The sequence below is a fragment of the Hippocampus zosterae genome, chromosome 9 (assembly GCF_025434085.1).
Source record: "Hippocampus zosterae strain Florida chromosome 9, ASM2543408v3, whole genome shotgun sequence".
In the NCBI taxonomy this organism is placed as follows: domain Eukaryota; kingdom Metazoa; phylum Chordata; class Actinopteri; order Syngnathiformes; family Syngnathidae; genus Hippocampus; species Hippocampus zosterae.
Window position 1 is genome coordinate 6,159,428 of NC_067459.1, and position 21,351 is coordinate 6,180,778.

The window sequence follows — 21,351 nt, forward strand, 5'->3', positions numbered from 1 at the left end:
AAATGTAGCCCCATCTGTTTCACAGAGAGAAAATTTGGTTGCCATGTCTTTCGTAGCAGAATACATGAAAAAAGTCTCTGTGACCCGTACCTGAAAGTGCAGAGGACGTTGACCATTTTGGTTTTGGGCAGATATTTCAGCAAATTCCAGGATCCGGGTCATACTTGAACAAACTAATGAGCCCCACTCAGAAGCAGGTATCCTTGACTGATGGGTGATATAAAATCACAAAGCTTCTTTTTAAGATGGGTGGAGCACGGCAGCAAAGTTTGATGATCATTTTGCGTATTCGACGTCAGAAAGAGGGGAAAAAGGAGCCAATTGTTACTTGTCACCGGAATTACTATCTATGCTTTTCTTCTTCTCCAGGCTGATTTCATGGGGGACAGCATCATGGCTGCGTATGGACAGACCCAGTACAGCCCCACCCTCCAAGGTGCCGGCCCCTACGGCCCTTACACGCATCACACGCAAGGCTACAGTGTGCCATCCTACAGTGAGTACACACACGACTTCCTATTGATTTTCAGTGAAACAAAATGCCTGAAGCGAGGTTCATACTGTATCTATTCCTTGTCTCAACAGACCACAATTTTTAGCGTAAAACATTACCATTGACCAGGGCCGTCAGTAAAACCATGGCCATTGATTTTGAACTATGGTAATCCCCCGTCAGAGTAGGGCTTACGTTTCAGACAGGGCTGGAGTGGGGAAAACAAAATTTGACCTGGCATTTTTGGCTTAGACTGGCCCCTCATATTAGGTGAATGCAACAGACTCGTGATTCATGTGTGTGTTATTTGCAGGAATTTATTCAAAAATGATCCATACATGTGCAAGACTGGGTAGCGACAGTTACATTTTCTTAAGTGGTAAATCGGGGGGTCCGGGGTGGGTGAAGTAACATTTAAATAAATAAACAAACAAATAAATACATCTTTTGACACAATAGAGACACTACAGGATGGCACTAAGCGAAACAACCCCAAATCATCAGTTCGTCAGTCAGTCTGTCAGGAAAATCCATTTATGTCAGTACTTGGTGCATATTTTTATGGTTTTCCCATCATTTGTCAATCATCAGAAAAAACAGATCTCTGTCATTGCCGGACTGATGGACCGGTGAGTCAGTCTGATGGAATGCCCACTCTGTTTATGACAGGACAAGGATTTTACCATGCAATTTTTGTGAGAATCCGTTCACGTCGGGCGGCACGGTGGGGGACTGGTTAGCACGTGCACCTCACGATGCAGAGGTGCTGGGTTCAACTCTGACTCCGTCCTTCCTGTGTGGAATTTACATATTCTCCCCGTGCCTGCATGGGTTTTCTCTGGGTACTCCGATTTCCTCCCGCATTCCAAAAACATGCATGGCAGGTTCATGTAACACTTTAAATTGTCCCAAAGTGTGACTGTGATCGCGAATGGTTGCTCGTCTCTGTGTGCCCTGCCACTGGCTGGCAACCAATACTGGGATAGATTTCGGCATTGTGAGGATGGGCGGATTAGAAAATGGATGGATGGATGGATAGATGTTTCCACATTATCAACATCCTAAATTTCAAAAGTTTCACATCATATGTTAACTCCAATACTTTTCTCTCTCTCTCTATTTAGTTCCATGTGATTTTTAAAAAATATCTATGTTAGTTTAGCCTTGAGCAGAGGTGGGACACATCAGTTATCATCTTGTCTTATTTCAGGCTGGCCCAGTCTGTCGTTGAGAACACGCACAACCATGCAAAAAAAACCAAACCAAAAAACATTAATAAAATAAAAAACAGACCCACATGGCGGTTGGTGAAATAAAAACATTATGGGCAATACCATTGCAGTCTGTGGGACCGAATGTTATACAACACACTTTGTAGATTCTGCTTCTGCCGCGCCTGCGGGCGACATATTGCGTATGTTCCTGACCCCAATTGGCTGTCACAAACAATGACAGGCGGACTGGCCCAGCCTGAAATAATGACGGAAAATAATGATGGAAGGATGACTGACAGACCTCTTCTATTACCCTTGTAAATGGTATTTTACTGACGGCCCTGAAATAGCATAATAGGTTTCGAAATAGTCGGCAAGTCACCCCGGCAATCAAGAGCAGGCGACGCAAAGTCAGTAAACCGCAGCTCTACCTTGGCGGAAACACTGATTTCAACTTAATTCACCCTGCTCCTCTTTGCTGATCCACTAGTTTATATTCATTTCTATTGAGTCTTCTTTCCTTTTGACTTAAGATTAAGAGATAATAGAATTTGTTCAAATATAATTTGATGAAAGGAGATTTTTTTTACCCTATTTATGGCACCCACTGGATTTCATGACGGCCTTCACATCCGCCTATCTTGCCTTGGGGGCAAGCCAGCCCTGCCAGTAACATAAACCAATATTTCAAGCTAAAACATGATCAGTATGCCTAACAAAAAGTAGTCGCACACAAGTCCAAACATTGAGGAGGTCTTCATTGTTTGCTTTTGTTTTTGTTGTTTTTAACAAAGAATGCATAAACATGAAATATCCTGTGAAGTAAATATAAGGATTTCTTTCGAATGCCATATTACATGTTTGAAGATGATCTGTTTCAGCTTTTCGATAATTTATGGGCTGTGGTAAAAAGGTGCTCAGTGACGCACTTCCTCTTTCACTGCATAAGAACTTTAGCTCCTTTGTTCGTATCAGCGGTCAACTGGCATAATTGTGAGTCACTGACTGTAATTATCATTACCGAGTCAATTTGTACCACTACTGCGTGCAGTACGCTAGCTAGCAATGGTTTTAGACCATGAATATGCCTCTTCCTTGAAAGACACAATTTATTAAATAGCTTTTTGTCCTTATTTAAATTCGCAAGCCACGAGGTAACGTTGCGGAAAAGCCTGGCGCCCTTCCACAGACTGGGTGAGCTCGCGAATTCACTGGTGGCTAGCGCCACTCGTTGCAACATGGAAAGCCCCGACACAACCCAGCCACATATTTTACCGCCACCTGAGATTTTAAGCCACGGTGATGGTTGGCCTAAGAGAATTGTTAATGAAAGTAGCATTCATGTTTCAGTTGGGGCATGGTTTCAAGCATTCAGCGAACACATCCACGACCTTTGATTTTAAACGTTTCTTTCACCACCCTCGTGTTTATATCCACTGTACTGGAACAATGTCAAAAGTCATCAAGATCTCTGTTTTGTGTGTGCTCGTGTTCATGTGTGTGCCCAGACATAAAGACAGAGGAGGGCCTGAGCCACTCGCCGGGCCAGACGACGCTTTTGGGTTACTCCAACTTCAGCAGCGCTTCTGCCAGTCAGAGCCTCTACGGCTACTCGCACACACATGGTGAGTCCAACCCGACTTAACTGTGAGGGTGTTTGTTGTCATTGAAGAACTATTTCCCAACCTCGATTTAGCCAATGTCAATCTCAATTCACCCACAAATTGACGTGTGAAATGTGGGCCTGTTTAGTAAAACACAAAGATGTTATTATGTTGTATGAATGTCAACATGGAGATACACAGCTTAACCGTACCTTTTGCATTCTAGTGCAGGGGTGGCCAATCCGCGGCTCGCGAGTCGCATGCGGCTCTTTGGTTGGTTCAATGCGGCTCCCGGGCTTTCACACGACAAGCATTGAAAACGCCTCAGCTGTGGAGATGCCATTCAAACAAAGGCGCTAAATACACAGAACGTACTGCCTCAGCCTATCAATCAGTCCTGTTACTTGATTGACATAGAGGGCAACCAATCAGATGACTGCATCATCGCTCATGCGCAAACAACGGCGCTAAGCTAGTCAGCGAATTACCTCTGATTTTGAGGCAGGGGTACCAAATACGTCGATCGCAATCAACCGGGAGCCAGCGAACTGGTCCCAAGTTGACCACAAGGGGTGGGAGGAGGAAATGGGTGGGGAAAAAAATATTTGTTTGTTCGTGTCTTTAGCTTTTGATCATTTTTGGCCCATTCCGACTGTTGCTCATCGTGGAGTGCGTGCATTTGTGCGTGAGTGCATGAGTGGGCACACTCGTGTGTGCGTGCGTGTGTGTGTGTGTATGCTTGCAAGTGCGTGATTGGGTTGATCGTGGGAAGTTGGTTGCTTCAAAAGTCAATCTTTGGCCAAAAAAGTGTGCGTGCGTACGCGAGGAAGAGTAGTAACACAGTCAAAAAATTGGCTCTTAGTCTCTGACTGGTTGGCCACCCCTGTTCTAGTGGAATAGCATTTAATTAATAATCTGCCTGTCTCCATACACCATTAGCATCAATCGACGTACAAGGATAAAAAGTTTTGCAGCGAAAATGTTTAATGTCATGTCAAACAAATTTTATGTTACCTTTTGAAATGAATGGCTGACAACTTCTTTGAAAAATGCATCGCTGAACTTTTTCAGCAGACAAGGGGCTAGACTGAACTAAATTCTAAACGTGTTTTTCAGTCAAGAGGTATCACTTCAACGTACTTATTTTGGACCAATATGGTACTTTTCTATCAGGCCGAGCTTCAACGCCATGTTGTTGTTTCAAAATGAACACAGTAAATAAAGGTTTATACACCCCAGTTCAAATGCCAGGTTTTATTTGACCAATATCAATCATTGAAAGGAGCTTCTAAATAAAATGTATTATTATTATTAATGTGACCCATTACCCAATAGAAAAAGAAAGTGACCTCTTTTCAAGATGGGAAGTAAAAAGTCTGCACACCCTCTTATACTGGGGATGCGGCTGTGTTCAGAATTCAGTTCAATCATATTCTCGGACTCATCTTAAATGAGAGTGATCATACACCTGCCACCAAGTGTCTCAGGTTAACACCTAAAAAAGTTGAACTGTTCTAGTAGGCTTTCCTTAACATTTTATCATCGCACCTTACAGCACACGCCATGGTCATTGTTCAAAGGTATCAGTCGGAGGAATGGTTGTTTATTTCCATAATTATTATCTTGCAGCTAAATTTCACTGATCAGTAATTCGTCATTCGCCATCAGCCAGCCCGCCACTCTATCATAATTTCAGTTCAGTCGTCAAGTCTGTCAGCAGCCTATGATATGACATATTGCAGACATTTCTGTAGTATGGATGGACGGGACAAACTCACTAATGCACAAACTTGTGCCGCAAAACATGATTTGCCGCAGGGTCGTCTTCATTTTTTGGGTTAGTGACGGCCAGCAATTGCTTCTGTTGGAGCTTTGTCCGTCAGCGGTTCAAGGTTTCCGTTCGTCGTCAGTCCGCCAGCGAAACAAAAATATCGTCAGTGATGGACTGACGGACCTTCCGTCAGTACAGTTGGACTGCCCACCAATGGTATCTATAAGCTGATCTATAATGTAATATGCAACCTTCCTTATTGAATGGCTGGCAAATGTCACATGGTTCTAATGTCTTATATAATGAGATGTGTAGTTGCGGCATCAACCAAACTTTGAGGCTGGAAGACCTCACATTGACCAGCTTTGTTTTGGAAAGAGCATCCGTCTCCCTCCTCACCTCTCGTCTCGGTTTGTGTGACCTCCCTCTCCTCCTCCGCCTCGCTTGCCCCCACCCCCACCCCCCACACCTGTTCCCCATTAGCTGCGGTCTGGACTCTTGGCGTCAAACGTCGCCGTGTCCCCCCCAGCCCTCCCTAGCCCACCCCCTCCTTTCTCAGGGTCAGCCCACGCCGCCCCTTTTCCCGCTAAGGCCAACAGCACAACGGGCATGGTGAGGACGGAGGGAAAGTGAGAAAACAGACAGATGGGCGGACAGAGGGAGAGGACTGGATGGAAGGAGTGAGGAAAACAAAAGAGCTGAAAGAGGCTCCGATCACGATGTTGGCAGCACACGTCCTGATCCCGAAGACTTTGAAAGCAGCGTGAAATTGACCTTGGGTCTAACAGGGGGGTGAGGTTAAAGTGCGTTTTACAAGGGCCTGAGGTGGTTTAACAACCTCTCTGATATGAATGAGATGCAATAAAAGCGACAAGATTAGAGGAAAAAGATGACGATGAAATGTCTTCTTATTTGTCAGTTAATTTGGAGTACTTTTTAGTACATTTGTGGTAAATATAGTAGGCGGAATGGTATGCCGAAAACCAGGGTGCGGTGCTTATCTTGGTTTATGGGCTGCCGCGCATCCAACAATGCAACAAATACCACTAAGCTGTAACACATTGTGTAACACAGGGGTGCCCAGTACGTCGATCCTGATCTACCGGTAGATCTAAGACCGGTCCCAAGTAGATCCGAAGAGTGTCTAGGAGAAAAAAAACAAACAACCATTTGTGTGTCTTTGAACATGTTAGTAACATATTTTGTTTGTGTTCATGTACGCTGCACCCTAATCATCTTATCAGTCTCATTTTTACCAAAAAAATATTTAAAAAATAAAATAAGGCAGGTAAATTTTGGCTTGTGATTACGTCACCGGAAGTTGTTAGCGCTCAGCAGTCTGCAATTGCAGCTTGTGATCAGAGCTGTTGCGCTCTATCGTTTATTGTCATTATTCTCATTCAGAGTTTGCTTCGTGTACAATTCATCGAGAGCACGGGCAAAGAATAGGAATCTAGAGGGCCCAGGGAGGCACTTTAAAACGATACGTGTGAGCTACGATAGTTAACAGGCTGCAAAAGTGCGTCGCATGCCTCAGTTTCAGGCTGTTTCTCATCATGGCGTGCGTGCGTGTGTGTGTGTGTGTGTGTGTGAATGTGCGCGTGTGTGTGTGTGTGCGCGCGATCTAAGGGTAGATCCCAGGAGGTTAGTTGATCGAAAAGTAGATCTTCGATCCGAAAAGTTTGGGCACCCCTGGTGTAACACAACTCATTTTAATAAGAATGGCCAGAAACGCCACGTTGTAATCACATGAGCTTTAACAACAAAAAGAACCTTTCCGGCTACCAAGTGACATCAAACTGGACAACCACACCGTGAATATAAACTATCAGAGGTGGGCATTTTACAAAAGCAAAAAAACAAATAAACAAACAAACAAAAACATCATAGTGCAATGTGATTGAAAAGGTAAATGGAGCGCAATCACTCTCAATGTTTCCACGTCATACGGTGGCTGCCCACACACACACATAGCTTGCATACATTTCACATACATTTATTTGCCAATCTATTGACCTGATGTCTGCCTACAGCTATTATAACACCTAAAATGCCACAAAGTTTTCCATTTTAAAATGGCTTACCTCATACCTGTCAACTTTTCGGAGCGCCAACCTGTATAAACTACCAAAAAAAAATCCTTATAAAGAGAAAAAAATCCTTATAACATACCAAAACATTTTATATGTCAAAATAATGGCAGAAAAAAACACAATTTTTCCAATGATATATATTGTAGATATCCATAATACACGTGATTTACTGGAAAATTACCGGAAATGAAAAGCATTCGAGTAGACTAGCATCATTCTGGGCAAAAGCAAACGGAACTACCTGTTAGGGAAAAAAAAAAAAAGAAATTTTCAGAATCCGTATGATTTGTGCGATACGGCCATATATGTAAGATTCACCACAAAATCCATATGAACTATGGCTAAACCGTATGAGTTGACAGGTATGGCTTACCTGAACCAGCCGCGCACTGTGGCCAAGCGTAAAATCCAATCCAAGTCGTTGCACAGCAACCTCCAGTATTTAAACGCTCTTCATCTGCCCCTGCTTCTTCTTCTCCTCATTCTTCCTCGTTTTCTTCTCCTTTTTCTTCTTCTTCTTGGTTCATTGGCGGGTTGCAGCTCTTTGGTGCATGCCACCACCTACTGTACGGGAAGCTCCAAGTGTTGGAGTGAGACGTCCATCGGTACATGACCCACTTAGTGACGATTAAACTGACGGATGAAAAACCACTTGATCAGTGCTTAATCTCTCTTGTTTCTGCTTCCCGTCATTCGTTAATTGTCAGCAAAATGAGCATCCGTCAGTGACGGAGTGGCGGACCTTCCGTCAGTACTCACGGAATGTCCACCAAAATGTATTTTATAATCCTTAAATTTAGGTTACCCTGCAGTATATAACTAAGGCTAAAAAGTGCAATGTGGAAAGTTCCTGTTACCGAACTACGTGATAAGATAAGATATCCTTTATTTGTCCCACATTGGATAAATTTACAGTCTACAGCAGCAAGATTGGGTAGAAAGAAGAAAGAAGAAAAACAAAGTCTTCTATGGCTTTCATGAAGTCGTCCTGACAAAGTATGCACAGTATATAATACATTTTACAGTAGTACCTAACCACATTTCTTATTTATGTACTGTCTGGAAACAAACAAACAAAAAAAAAACGAAACATTGCGAGTCCCTGCTGCTGCAATTCAGTCAATGAATGGCACCAACAGCTCCTCAAATATCCACTCTTGTCTATTTTGTGCGCATTTCTTTTCTTTGCATAATTATAATACAGTCATACACGTGTGAAAGAGTGTCATCTTTTTGAATAAGTGTTTCCCCCCAAAAAAAACACACAACAAAAAGCCAAATAAGCAAAATATACGCACAGAATGAATGTTGTGGTATTTGGTGAGCAAACGTTTTGTTGGCCTTGCTCAAGCCAACCAGGTTTCCTGATCAAATTCAAGTCTGAATCTTTTTCCTGGCCAAACGTAAGATATCATCAGGAATATTGCAGTTTTGATCGAGATACGTGGCATGTTTTACTTGACATTGCAAGATTGCAAACCAATGCTTTCCAGTCAAAGCAATTGATAACAATTATTTTTTAGAATAATGTGAACAAGTAACTGTAATGTGTGTAACTTGTGTGCAATGCATCCATTAGCAACCCGGATCATCAATGATTATAAGAGGTGTCTAACCAATGAAACTCAATCATCCTTTCATGCAATTTAAGACGACTGTTCTAATGCATCTTAGTTACTTTTGACACAAGGGTTTTTTTTTCTATCCGAATTTCACAGTGTGCCCCGGCAAAATTAAGATATTTTGTCCATTTTCATGACTGTGACGTCATATCGCAACATAACACGCGATTCGCCTGCCTTTCTCCTGCAGACTTGTCTTTCCTGTTCTTTTGGAGAGAATACACATGTCAGACATTATGCAGGAATGTAAATGTTCTTGGAAACAAAGACGCGGTGCAAAGCCTGCAATGCATCCATGTTGCCTTCCAAAGCAGCAAGAGACACAGAACCAAACAAAATTGATGTGTGTAAATATTCCTTAAATGGTCGTAAAGTGCCACACAGACCAAATGATTACAGGGTAACTGAAGTTGTCCTCATGGGACTCTTTTGTCTTATTAGTTGACGCTACTTTGAACTAAATCTATTTTGAAGATTTTTGAATCACCGGGGAGCTTCCAGTGACTCAATCTTTGGTCACAATTCATGAATTATGAAAACGAGAGGCTGGAAATGGACAATGGATCTGTGGGGAAAACAATGATTTCAACGGACAATGAATGAACTAAAAATGCTTAAAACAGGCCGGATTATTGGTATGTGTGAACCCCGCTTAAAATGATTTCCAACAGAGATGTTGACAGTCGATTTTCGGGGCTGATGTCCCGGCATGGCTTTGTGCTTGCAAAACAAAGCCAGCTGCTGTCATAAATCCTCGTGAGTGGCTCCCTGGTTCCCAAACAAGCTCTCTGTGTGAGTTTACACACCTCACAGCACAATACGCCAGGGTATGCACTTCGTACACAAATAGGAGTGCGGGCGGTAGAGCGAAAATGTGGGAATTGTTTCAATGTGCAGAGGTGACAAAATTACAAGAGATACACTCCATCAGACAAACAGAACAGTCGCGGTAGGAAGTTAGCTCGGAGGAAGATGTTCCTGTCTCGACTTGATAAGAGAAGCATCGGCGTTGTTGTTGCGTGTTAAAAATAAATCACCGAAGAAGCTACAACTTCCTCTGCACTGTTTCCCACACACACTATATCTGTAATAAATAATGTTTCATTATTGCTGGTCACAATCTCCATCTAATGAGGTGATAAATTTTATCTTCGGCTTCTTGTGGGTTCCCAGGTGCAGGCATTTCTTCTGGGATTTTCCAAGGCGGCCACGCCATCTCCACATCCACGCCGTTCAACCCGACGCAGCAAGTGAGTGTGTCCACCGTACTGTATGTCCTGAAACATAGTTTTCCAAACTGAAGGCTTTAATTATGCTAAAAGATGACACTCACCGTAAAATCCCATGAATAACATGCACCAGTGTATATATAATACTACTTTAAAAAAAAGAAGTTAATATTCATGGAATTTTGATTGTAATCCATAAATCTACCTTTCAAGGCAAAAACATCTAACATTTGGCTTCCTGAAATCTATTGACATTATCAAGAGTATTGTGATATGATCTTGAGGCCATGTTTTACACTGCTTATCAACAGATTGAATGAATGGGAGAGCTAAAATTTGACGGGAGGAGCCTTCTACAAAAAACAAATCAAAAAAGAAAAAGTCTCAAGTTTTACTTCCCTCCTTAAGCTTGTGGATACCTTTGTTTACAAAATTTATTTATGTAGTTAAGTGTATTAATGTAATTCTATGCCTGTATATCCCACTTCAAGTATATATAGTGATATTTACAGTATCTACAATATATGTACATTATGCAAGGTCTTCAATTTAATCAAGGGAGACCGTAAACATATCTTGAATTTTGCTTCTTTAAACCCACAGATACTCTTGTATCCGTAGGTAATATTATTGCGATATAATGGTTTGGCAATATTAGTAACACCTAATTGTCAGAGATCGGCATTCTTTTGCAGCTCAGAGACAAGGAGAGCTGTAGTGTTGGTTTTATTTTTTTTTTTAACATACACTTTATTAATCCTTTACATAACATGGTTTGTATACTAATAAAATCTAACTAAAATAAAATATTATTGCCATTTTTTTTCCAAGTCTACAATATTGTGATACAATTTTTTAGGCTATATTGCCCATGGTCAATAATCATAGTTATTGAGTGGGAGGTCTTGAATTTAATGGAAGGTTCTTTTAAAAAAAAATAATGAAAACTATTTCAAAAGTCTTACATTTACAGTAGCTTCCTGTTACCCGGATTGGTATTCATTTACTGTTGCAATATTTCTTAAAAATAAAAAATATCATCATTTATTTAATTTCAAAAAGCCTGCGGATAAATGTGTGAATTTATGTGTATGCGTGTTTTTGGGATTAACTTCTTGGCAGGAGTTTTCATCGTATTCCAGCTACAGTCAGAGTCAGTACTCGCCGTATTACAACTCGCATCACTACAACAACCCATACCTGAGTGGCAGCAACATCAGCCCCGCCTCCATCAGCACCCCGTTAGCCTATCAACATCCAGAGCACCCCATCATGTTACCCAATCACACCCCAGAGTCTCACACAGGTACGTCTGCTGCTCATGAAGAATCCACACACATCTGGTGAAATTTCAGAATGAACTTCACCGAAAGTCCAATTAAGTTCACCTGAAAATGTGATCGTGCTTTTTTGGTTTATCCTGAAATTTCACCACAATGCTGCATCCCTAATTTTTGGACGGTGCAGGACATTACAGAGAAAGACACTAATTAGAATCTTTTGGGTCTTAGGAGAGTACCACCCACCGCCAAGCCCCCCCACACCAGGTAAAGAGGGGGAGAGGGGCACGGTGCCCATGCGGAGGGGGTCCGATGGGAAGTTGAGGGGGAGGAAAAAAGTCAGTGACCCAGCACTGCCTTTGGATGCTGACATTGAGGTAAACATCCCTAAGTAGCGACCATCCCTCCATGTCCAGAATGCCAATAGATGGCACTTGCACAAATATAAGCATAACCCAAATTAAACCATATCCATAAAGCAAGTGCCCATATAGACTCAACTGCATTTTGACTTTTGAAGTAACACTCCTTTGCCAATTTCTGTGTGGATCCATGCTTGTGGTACATGCAACAGACACACCAGAATAGCTTACTTGGTTGTTTCATATTACATGTCATGGGTGGTCAGGCCCTCCAGACATCCAACTATTATTTTTTTCCCCGAGACATTAAATTGTCCATTTTAACATGAAGTTTCTTTCAGTGTTCAATCTGGAGATACCTTTTTTCCTTTGAGGTCCGTTGGAGACAATGTTCAATAAATCATGGATCATTTTTCTGCGTCCGAGCAATAAACCCTATTGATTTTGGATGACCTGTCATTCCAGATGTTTGAGGTACACGTTACATGAAAGACAGGAGCAGATGCTTTTGTTTTTGCCTTCCCCTGTACTGCTCACTCTCTTCTGAGGTTAATGCTACAATGTGTGTTATTTCACTGCAGCGGGTGTTTATCTGGGACCTGGATGAAACTATCATAATTTTCCACTCGCTCCTCACGGGGACCTTCTCCTCAAGATTTGGCAAGGTACCATCACACCACCCACCTCCTCCCAGAATCCGCCTCTCCCTTTCCCAACTTCCCCTTCACTCACATTCATGCATGTATTATTCAGGTCTAGTAAACTGCAAATAATTGACACCCCCCACAATTTTCAAAACTAATTTCCGATGTAAATAGTTTGAGCCATATTTTTTTTACCAATAATAATTATCCCAAAGTAGTTTAATATAATTTGAAACTTATTTTATTACTTTACCCTAGAAAATGAATGGCTTCCAAGTGATAGGAAGTGCAGTTGTACATACATGTACTTGTAACAAAGATGTGATTAGGGCGAGAGGGTGGGGGCGATGGGGGTAATTCTTCTGGTTCATTGATAGATTTGGACATTTTTGCTTTAACAAGATTCATGATTAATTTCCACCTTAAAAGACTCTCCGTTACAACCCAGGTTAAACTTACCACTTGCCTTAAAAAGCCTGCAGTCTCTCAATCAAGATGGATGTCTTTAACATACTTCCTTCCAGACATCAATTACTACATTGCTATTTGTCAATAGTTTAGTGGCATCGTGTGACATTACAGAAAGAGCGCAAAAATCCACATATACGTGAAGCTAATAGCTGAGGATAGGTTCCCCAGGAAAACAAAAACTCAATCCTCTCCATGATGGGTTGTGGGTTCATGGTCTCATAATTCTTTTTGGTCCAGTTATAACTCAATTTCACGTTTGTTTATTTTGGGTGCAAATCCACTGTTAGCCACTAGATGGTGGCACACTATTGTGTTTATTATTGTAAATTTGAAGATTAAAATTTGAATTTAAAGAGTCAAATCACAAAGTAATTCAAGCTCAGTGACATTTTTGTCGAAGAAAAAGACATTACTAAATGTCTCAGTGCTTTTTACACAGACAGGAATGGATGTAGGTTCATTTTATAATGTAAATCTTCAGACATGGTTATTAATGTTTATCGTGAGATGATGGGGCCAATTTTAATGGCCAGCACAAAACTACAGCAGTGCAAAGCTGAGTCTAACTGTGCACATGGGTGGAGTTTTCTTTTGGTATTAGAAATGAGCAGAGTTGGAAAGGGGCGTGTGCACTTGTGGGAGTGAACACAGCTGACTTGCTTCCCAGCCAATGGAAGCAGTTCGTTACATTCCTTTAAATTCAGTGTAGACGAGGCTTTGACAATTGATAATCCTTCATTCAGTGAACTGGTTTCTATTTTACAACAATTCAGAGGATTTGATTTGCACCGTTTTCATATTTCTGATTGAAATACACTGATATTCACCACAAATCAGCAGAACGCAATGATCTCTCTACTTGCGCCCGGATAAAGTCCACCAAAATTATGTGACGCCACCCGCGCCGCAACTTAGTCCTAAATTGGTCTAAAATCTAACTTTCAATCACCAAATTATCACAAGCACAGGGGCGTCTAAAATAAAATGTCCTCAGTCCGCCTGAGGACCCAACATGGCGCAGGGCGGTCTGCCAAATTCCTAAACACGCGAAACTAGCTTTGCCCTGACTCGAAAAATCAAGATGTGGCGGTTTTTACACCAAACACGTGCACACCTGTCTACACGCATAGAGGCCGATAAGTTAAGTTTGTTACTTTGGAGAAAATTTGATTTGTTTACTGTGAACTCATGAAGGGAACGGTAAACCACTCCACTGTTATATGCAATATTTTTATCTTATCACTGCTCTGTCTCAATACATTAACCACGGAGAACCCAAGAACCCGTTTCTTCTTTGGAAAATTATAAATTTTACATGAAATGACTGCTATATGTTCAGTGAACACCCAAATATAAAGTATGTTTTTTCAAATATTTAATGCTTTAATCCTAATTTAGGATTAGGGCCAAATTTGACCCTTTGGGTTTTAAGGGTAGCATTTGAGTAACAGAATTTACAGAATTTGCTTGTATTATTTTAAAGCGTGTTTAGAGACCTTAAAAAAGAAGTGCCTTTTAATTTTAATCAAAACACCTCAGGAGATTCTCCATCATGGAATTTACTTATTGCGGGGGTGTTCTGGAAGGCCAATGATAGAGGGGAGTTTACCGTATCTAAAATTGTGAGCAGCGAATCGCTAATATTCCGGGGCTCACTAGATCAATATTAAAAACGCGCCCGACTGCTCGGATGAAGGGCAGTGGACTTTTGTGAAGCGTTTCACACGCTAAAATGTTTTTCCCGCTCTGCCCCGCGCTGTTTCTTTTCTTAACACAGACGGCATGCTTAGCTACGCTGGCTTCCTGCGGAATGATTGACATCCAGCGGGATGTTTTACATAACACGGGAGCAACAGAGGGGGTGCGGACAGTGGTGCGTTTCTTGCCTTTGGCCGGGAATGTAGTGTTTTGAATTCTCACGGTCCCCCTGCAGCTCGACGCAAGGCTGACAGGGTTTGAGAGTGGGATCGGCGATGGCCTCATGCTGCATGCTCTTATTCTTTTTTTCCCCTTCCGTTATTTTTCCAAACTTTCCACGGCTCAGAAGAACAAAATAATGACTTGCAAAATGCTGAAATGTGACTCATACGGCAAAAATTTCTCATTAATTCCCAGAGACTCTCTGCTGGAACTGAGAAAGCTAACCTGGACTCCGTTCAAAACTTGAACGGGAATGTCACTCAGTTGGGCCAAGCCCCTCCACCCCCCAAAAAATCCATCCGCTTACTTGTCAATTATTTGTTCATTTGCGGGCTATTACTTGCTTCATGACAAGCTCAACTCCACTCAAAACAATTTTATTTATGGAGCATTTTCAAAACCAACACATCTGAAGCAAAGAGTTGTACATAAATACATTCGAAATGAACATAAAATAATCGAGCATAGCATAGAGTGTCGACCTCACAGTACAGAAGTGTAGAATTCGTTCCCAGCTCTGGCCTTCCTGTGAGGAGTTTGCATGTTCTCCCCGTGCCTGCTTGGGTTTTGTCCGGGTACTCCAGTTTCCTCCCACATTCCAAAAACATGCATGGCAGGCTGACTGAACACTCTAAATAGTCCCTAGGTGGGATTGTGAGTGTGAAAAGTTGTTTGTCCATTAAGGGTGTGGAAAATAATCAATATTAATCGTTACATCGATGCGCATGTGCGCGATCCGAGTGCATCGGCTCATTCACTGGGTACGACGCGATTGACGGGTGAAATCGCGATTCATCACGATGCATTGATGGGTATCGGTAAAATCCCATTCAAGCGCCGTTTTATTCATGTTAAACGTCACCTATCTGCCCTTTCATAGGCGCAATGAATGCACCATCATTGCTTTGCGTTTTGTTTTGAATACGGACGGTAGCCGTGCGTCACATACAGTCCAGTACACAACTAGCGAAACATTATGGAAGTTAGCGCAAGCAGCAGCGAGGAAACTACTATATTTAATGCAGCCGCAACATTCAAATCTTGTGTTTGGAAATACTCCGGCTTCGAAAAGAAAGACGGAAAGCTTGATAGAACCTCTGTGATTTGCAAAGAATGTCGCACTAAGAAGCCATACAACGGCAGCACCACAAATATGCAGACCCACTTAAAACGCTCGCACCAGATCACCGACAAGTTTCCCTCCCGCACCCCCGCTTCCCCGCCCAGTTCCTCGTCGGACACGGGAGAAACTCTTGGTAAACCAGGTCAGGATCAGAAAAAATTGCCTCTTATTTTGGGAGTCCCCTTGCAACTCACTGTGACCGCGCAATGGCTATAACTAAGGCCACTGCTTATTTCATATGCAAAGACCTCCAGCCTTAGCGTGGTGGACAACGAGGGTTTCAGACAGCTCGTGCACGTTTTGGAACCCAGGTATAAAATACCAGACAGGTCTGTGTTCACTTACAAACATATTCCCGATGTGTACAACAAAGTGAGAAGTGAGATTACTGTGTCGCTGAACAGTGGGCACAGAGTTGCACTTACAGTGGATGGGTGGACATCTTGCGCTATAGATTCATATACATATATATATTATTATTATATTTCATATAAGATACTCAGTGAGAATAGTCTGATTGTGTTCACACTATAGCAACAGCTATGAGTCTCAGGTGCCAAATTGTTTACATTTTCTTTGCACAAAACCCAATTGTGAAAGGGCTTAAATAAGTTATTTTACAAGTTCTACTGTTTATAAGGAATAAAGTGGTATCCTTTTTGTAATACCATACTGAATTCAATCTTTTTAAAAGCTTTTTTTCATGTTTAATTGCACAATATCGCAACAAATTGCATTGTATCGTATCGGATCGCATTGATTTGAACTTAATGTGTATCGCATCGTATCACACCGTGACGACGGTGAAACGTATCGCATCGTATCGCCAGAAAATTCCATGTATCGTTTAAGTATCGCATCGCTGGCAGTGCATCGAGATGTGTATCGAATCGTCCTCAGTGCTGAGATTCACATTCCTATTGTCCATGTGTGCCCTGTGATTGGCTGGCAACCAGTTCAGGGTGTCCCCCGCCTACTGCCCGAAGACACCTGGGACAGGCTCCAGAATACCCTGTGACCCTTGTGAGGATAGGCTTAGCTCCCAGAAAATGTACAAGATGTGAACAAATCCAGCAAGCAGGCAGCTAACACATACTGATAACACTATTTAAAAGTTGAACTGTCATGATTCAGTTTGGGACCAACAGGTGGCACTGTAAGGCTCCCCCTGCAGCTTCACACCTGTTGGTCATTATGTAATTAGTGCTTTAAAAGGACTCCCGCCCGACCACTCATTGTCAGGTCATTGTTTGTATCTTTGTTGCTGTTTGCTACTGTCAGGTTTGTTTCAGTCATGTTTCGGTCATTGTTGTTTTTTTAGCTCCAGTCATTGTTTTGTTTGATACTTTGTACTTTGTTTGTTTTGGATTTAGTTTTCTCTGGTTTAATACAATCTGTCAAGTATACCCTGCTCCTCCCTCATGCCTGCTTTTTGGGGTGCACCACTACCTCGCAAAAGTGACATGAACCCTTTCATGCAGCAATAATGATAAACTGTGACCTGATAACATGATAAACCGCTGTGCCTGAAAGGGATAAAAGTCAACAGATTAGATTTGTCGTCTTATTTCAGTCTGTTATTAATAAAGTACACAATAATACAGTAATTACTATGTGTTTTTAACGTTTCAAGAAAGAAAATATGTACATATTCTTCCAGTGTACCAGTATGCAAAACTATGCAAAAAATGGGTGAGTGTGGTGTCACAAAGTCAAGCCAAACTCATCATTTTTAATTCATAAATAAATTAATAAATAATCACAACACAATAACTGTTTGCTCTGATGACTCAACTCTGTTTTAATTTGTTTAAAAACTAGTAATATTAGTACTAGTAGTAAAGTAATATTGAAGCTAATTTGGTTTTTATTTTTTTGACTCTCCACTTTCTAATAATTACTTTCCTAAATAATATTTCAAGTGATACAATAATGAAACGTTTTGTATTTCATATCCATATTGAGTTGCATTTGATTCCTCGACAATGTCACAAATGACCTGAAGTGGAATAGATTTGATCACGATCCAAAGCAAGTGGCATCCTAAAGAAACCAAGGGCTGCAAACCAAGGGCTGCAAATACATTGGATTAATTGTTTTTTGGGGGAGAAAATATCTATCTGTCTATCTATCTATCTATCTATCTATCTATCTATCTATCTATCTATCTATCTATCTATCTATCTATCTATCTATCTATCTATCTATCTATCTATCTATCTATCTATCTGTCTATCTATCTGTCTATCTATCTATCTATCTATCTATCTATCTATCTATCTATCTATCTATCTATCTATCTATCTATCTATCTATCTATCTATCTATCTATCTATCTATCTATCTATCTATCTATCTATCTATCTATCTATCTATCTATCTATCTATCTATCTATCTATCTATCTATTTTTTTCTGACACCCATAAAATGGGCCAAACAGCACCAATGATCTGCAATAGATTCCAAAATGGTATTTACCACAATGTCCATTTATATAACCTGAATTTGTCCAAAAGTCGTAACGCTACCTAATGCAGTACTCAACTCATAATAGTACAGTCCACTCATCTTATACAAGTAAGTGAACTACAATGAATCGTGAATCGTGAAAACACACGAGTAAATGAGATCGATCCGAAACATAAAATAAATGCCCGTAGTCAACATTCAATTGCTACTTATAGGACAAACGATGAGCCCAAAACACTTTCATATCATTTCAAATGAATCTTCATCATTTCCTTCAAATAAAATGCCTCACAAATGCTTTGATTTGGACAAAATGCACTCAAAGCTGTGCCCGTTTTCTTTCTTGGCCATTCCACGTTCCTTGTACACGAAACAAAGGTTCGACCAGACCACCAAATGTGTGCGCTCGTTGACCCACAACCCCCTTTGTGTGAGTCGAGAACATTGTGATGCTTTAAATCTTTCTTCCTCTGGATTATCCGAGAAAGGATTTTGCATGTTGGAAATGGTGATTATGGATAATTATTATAATTGTGAGAGAAGAAGAACAATACTTTCGTAATCCTTTAACTCCGCCTCATTCATTCTTTCATGAATCTCTACTTTTTCTGTCCCGCGATGCTCCTCCCTCGACATTATTTCCATCATTGCCTCTTCATTTGTACATACAAAAGGGCTTATTTTCCAATTGTGTAATTATTCACCAGCCGCCCGGAGATTTGGCTCGTCAACGTGAATGTGCTAATCTGGCGTTCACCTTTGGCTAGCATCCTGTTGCCTCTCCCAACTAGCTTGCCGCCGGCGGACACGACAAAGCTCTAAACAATGCGGCGCACATCTGCGCTCACAACTGCTTTTGTCATTTCGGGTGACTGAGCACCCACACAGCTTCCTGGCGTACATTTTGCTGGTGCACAAAGTAAAAGTGAAAGCCAAAATTTTTGCTACACTTTGCAAAACATATTGTATGTGCACTGTATTCATTTTAATTTATCCAGAGCAAATGAGTTTTGAAGTTGCACAGGATATTATCCGATTTCGGTTCATCTGAAGAAAAATGGTTCAGCATCCATGGCTGGCAACAATGGACATTTATTCATCTATCTATGCCAGTAACATGCCCTGACATGAAAATTATCAAAATTATTTTCCAGTAGCTGTCAAAAGGAACTATGTGGCTTTGTATGCTGTTCATAAAACAGAATTATGGAATAATGGCGATAATAAAGACTTAACGGGCCAAGAATTCAAAATTAGAAAGTTGGGAGTCTATTGATTATGTGTACATACCGGCTTTTTTTTTAACCTGAATAGGGTTCTTTTAGTCTCTGCTAATGCTAACTATGCTAATTTTCGCCGATTGACTGGTGATTATTTTATATTTGGTGGTTAAAGCAGCGTTTCTTGGTGTGTTGACCATTGATTGTCACCACAAAATGACATTTAATCGGGGAAGGCTCCCTCAGGCGATTCGACCAGCCCAGAAATAGACCTTCTATTCGGGAAAACCAACTCAATTTGACGAAATTCCCAATGGCCAGCACATACTTGGAGCCAACTGTTGTTCTCAGTGCCTCAAATCATCACCACGCAATCATGTGGTGAGGGTAAATACTTACCAGTCAGATGGTGGTAGGTGGTGGTATGTCAAAAGCTATACGCGGATTAAAATGCAGAAATACATGTATTTATTTTCACATTTATTACATGATTAGCATTTGCTTATGCTACTGAAAATTTTGATTTGGAAAAAAAAATGATGTTTTGGAGGAATGAAAATGTGAAAATGTTCATGTTCGTGAGCTAGACACATTATAAAAGTGCTCTCACAAAAAGTGTCCGTGTGTAAATGAAACGATGCAAACGTGCCCAGATAAGAATCAGAGAAGTGTTGAAGCGGATTCACACTTGCCTGCCCTGGAACGTGATTGACGTTCTCCGAGTCAACAGCGGAAGGGACAAGATTCCCAATCGGAGCAGGCAGCCTGCACTGACAAAGCCAAGAACATTTCTCAAGATGAATGATTGTTCCCTAAATCAGATCCACGCGATAGCGTCGGAATACCGCACAGGCTGTCACTCATGCAGATCTTATCTTTCATTAAGTATTTTACAGTGCAGGTTGTTCTTGCTTTTTATTTTTAATTGTTTGAATTTGTGAATCCTCTTCTTAATTGAGCTGCTTGTTGAGTTCTGATCTTGTTGCAGGATTCATCCAAAGCGGTTTCACTGGGTTTGTGGATGGAGGAGATGATCTTCAATTTGGCCGATTCACGACTCTTCTTCAATGACTTGGAGGTAAACTGGGGAGGCTTTTGCTCTTCTAAATAATAACCCAAAATACTTAAATCAAGTTAAGTGTTGTCTAAATCATCATTGACGCAAATATTATCGATCACGTTAGTCGTAAAATAAATAAATAATAGCAACTTAATAAAAGTACCGGTAACAATATGAATTAGAACTGCATGTGAATAAAACATTGAATATTAATGAGAATATTCATTATAAGAATTGCTGAAAAACAACAAATATACCCCCCCACCCAAAAAAAACCCAAACAACTGGAGAGAAAAATGTGGAGCAGTATGTGTGGTACAAGTACCAGTCGTGGTATGTTAGCTCCCTCTAGTGGTACATAATACAATCACTGAATCAAATATTAAAAGTGCATAATTTTACAGTGGCTTGGAAGAATAATAAATGTAAAACCTATGCCTCATTTTTTATTAACACTTTGGCCTACTACATACTGTATTTTAATGTATGGCAAGATGCTGGTTTTTGGAGGGCTAAGTATTTTTGGTGGTGGTACTTGTGGTAAAAACTTTAGGAACCACTGATGTAGTGTGTATTTAAAAAATGACTAAGGAAAAAAATAATTATTCATGCCATAATTTTGCCTGATTTAGTTTTTTTGTTGATTTATTTAACAAAATTTGGAAAAAAAAAGAAAGGAGGGATAAAAAATCAGATTGAATGGAAGTAAAAGTGACCATTAAAAAAAGGTCACCTTATTCATTTATTTATTTATTATTTTTTTAGTTTACTCGTT

The 21,351-nt window shown here is 40.8% G+C and overlaps 1 protein-coding gene across 2 annotated transcripts in view; it reads left to right on the forward strand.

The window, feature by feature from the left end:
- The window catches only part of eya2 (EYA transcriptional coactivator and phosphatase 2), a 46,353-nt gene that overhangs the window by 17,365 nt on the left and 7,637 nt on the right, over window positions 1–21,351 (forward strand). For both annotated transcript variants that reach the window (XM_052075174.1, XM_052075175.1), the window contains exons 4-10: window positions 370–496; window positions 3,216–3,332; window positions 9,971–10,047; window positions 11,149–11,332; window positions 11,538–11,683; window positions 12,250–12,333; window positions 20,505–20,594. In XM_052075174.1, the coding sequence (XP_051931134.1) occupies window positions 379–496; window positions 3,216–3,332; window positions 9,971–10,047; window positions 11,149–11,332; window positions 11,538–11,683; window positions 12,250–12,333; window positions 20,505–20,594 (816 nt within the window). In that variant the 5' untranslated portion in view covers window positions 370–378. The remainder of the gene's footprint in view (window positions 1–369; window positions 497–3,215; window positions 3,333–9,970; window positions 10,048–11,148; window positions 11,333–11,537; window positions 11,684–12,249; window positions 12,334–20,504; window positions 20,595–21,351) is intronic.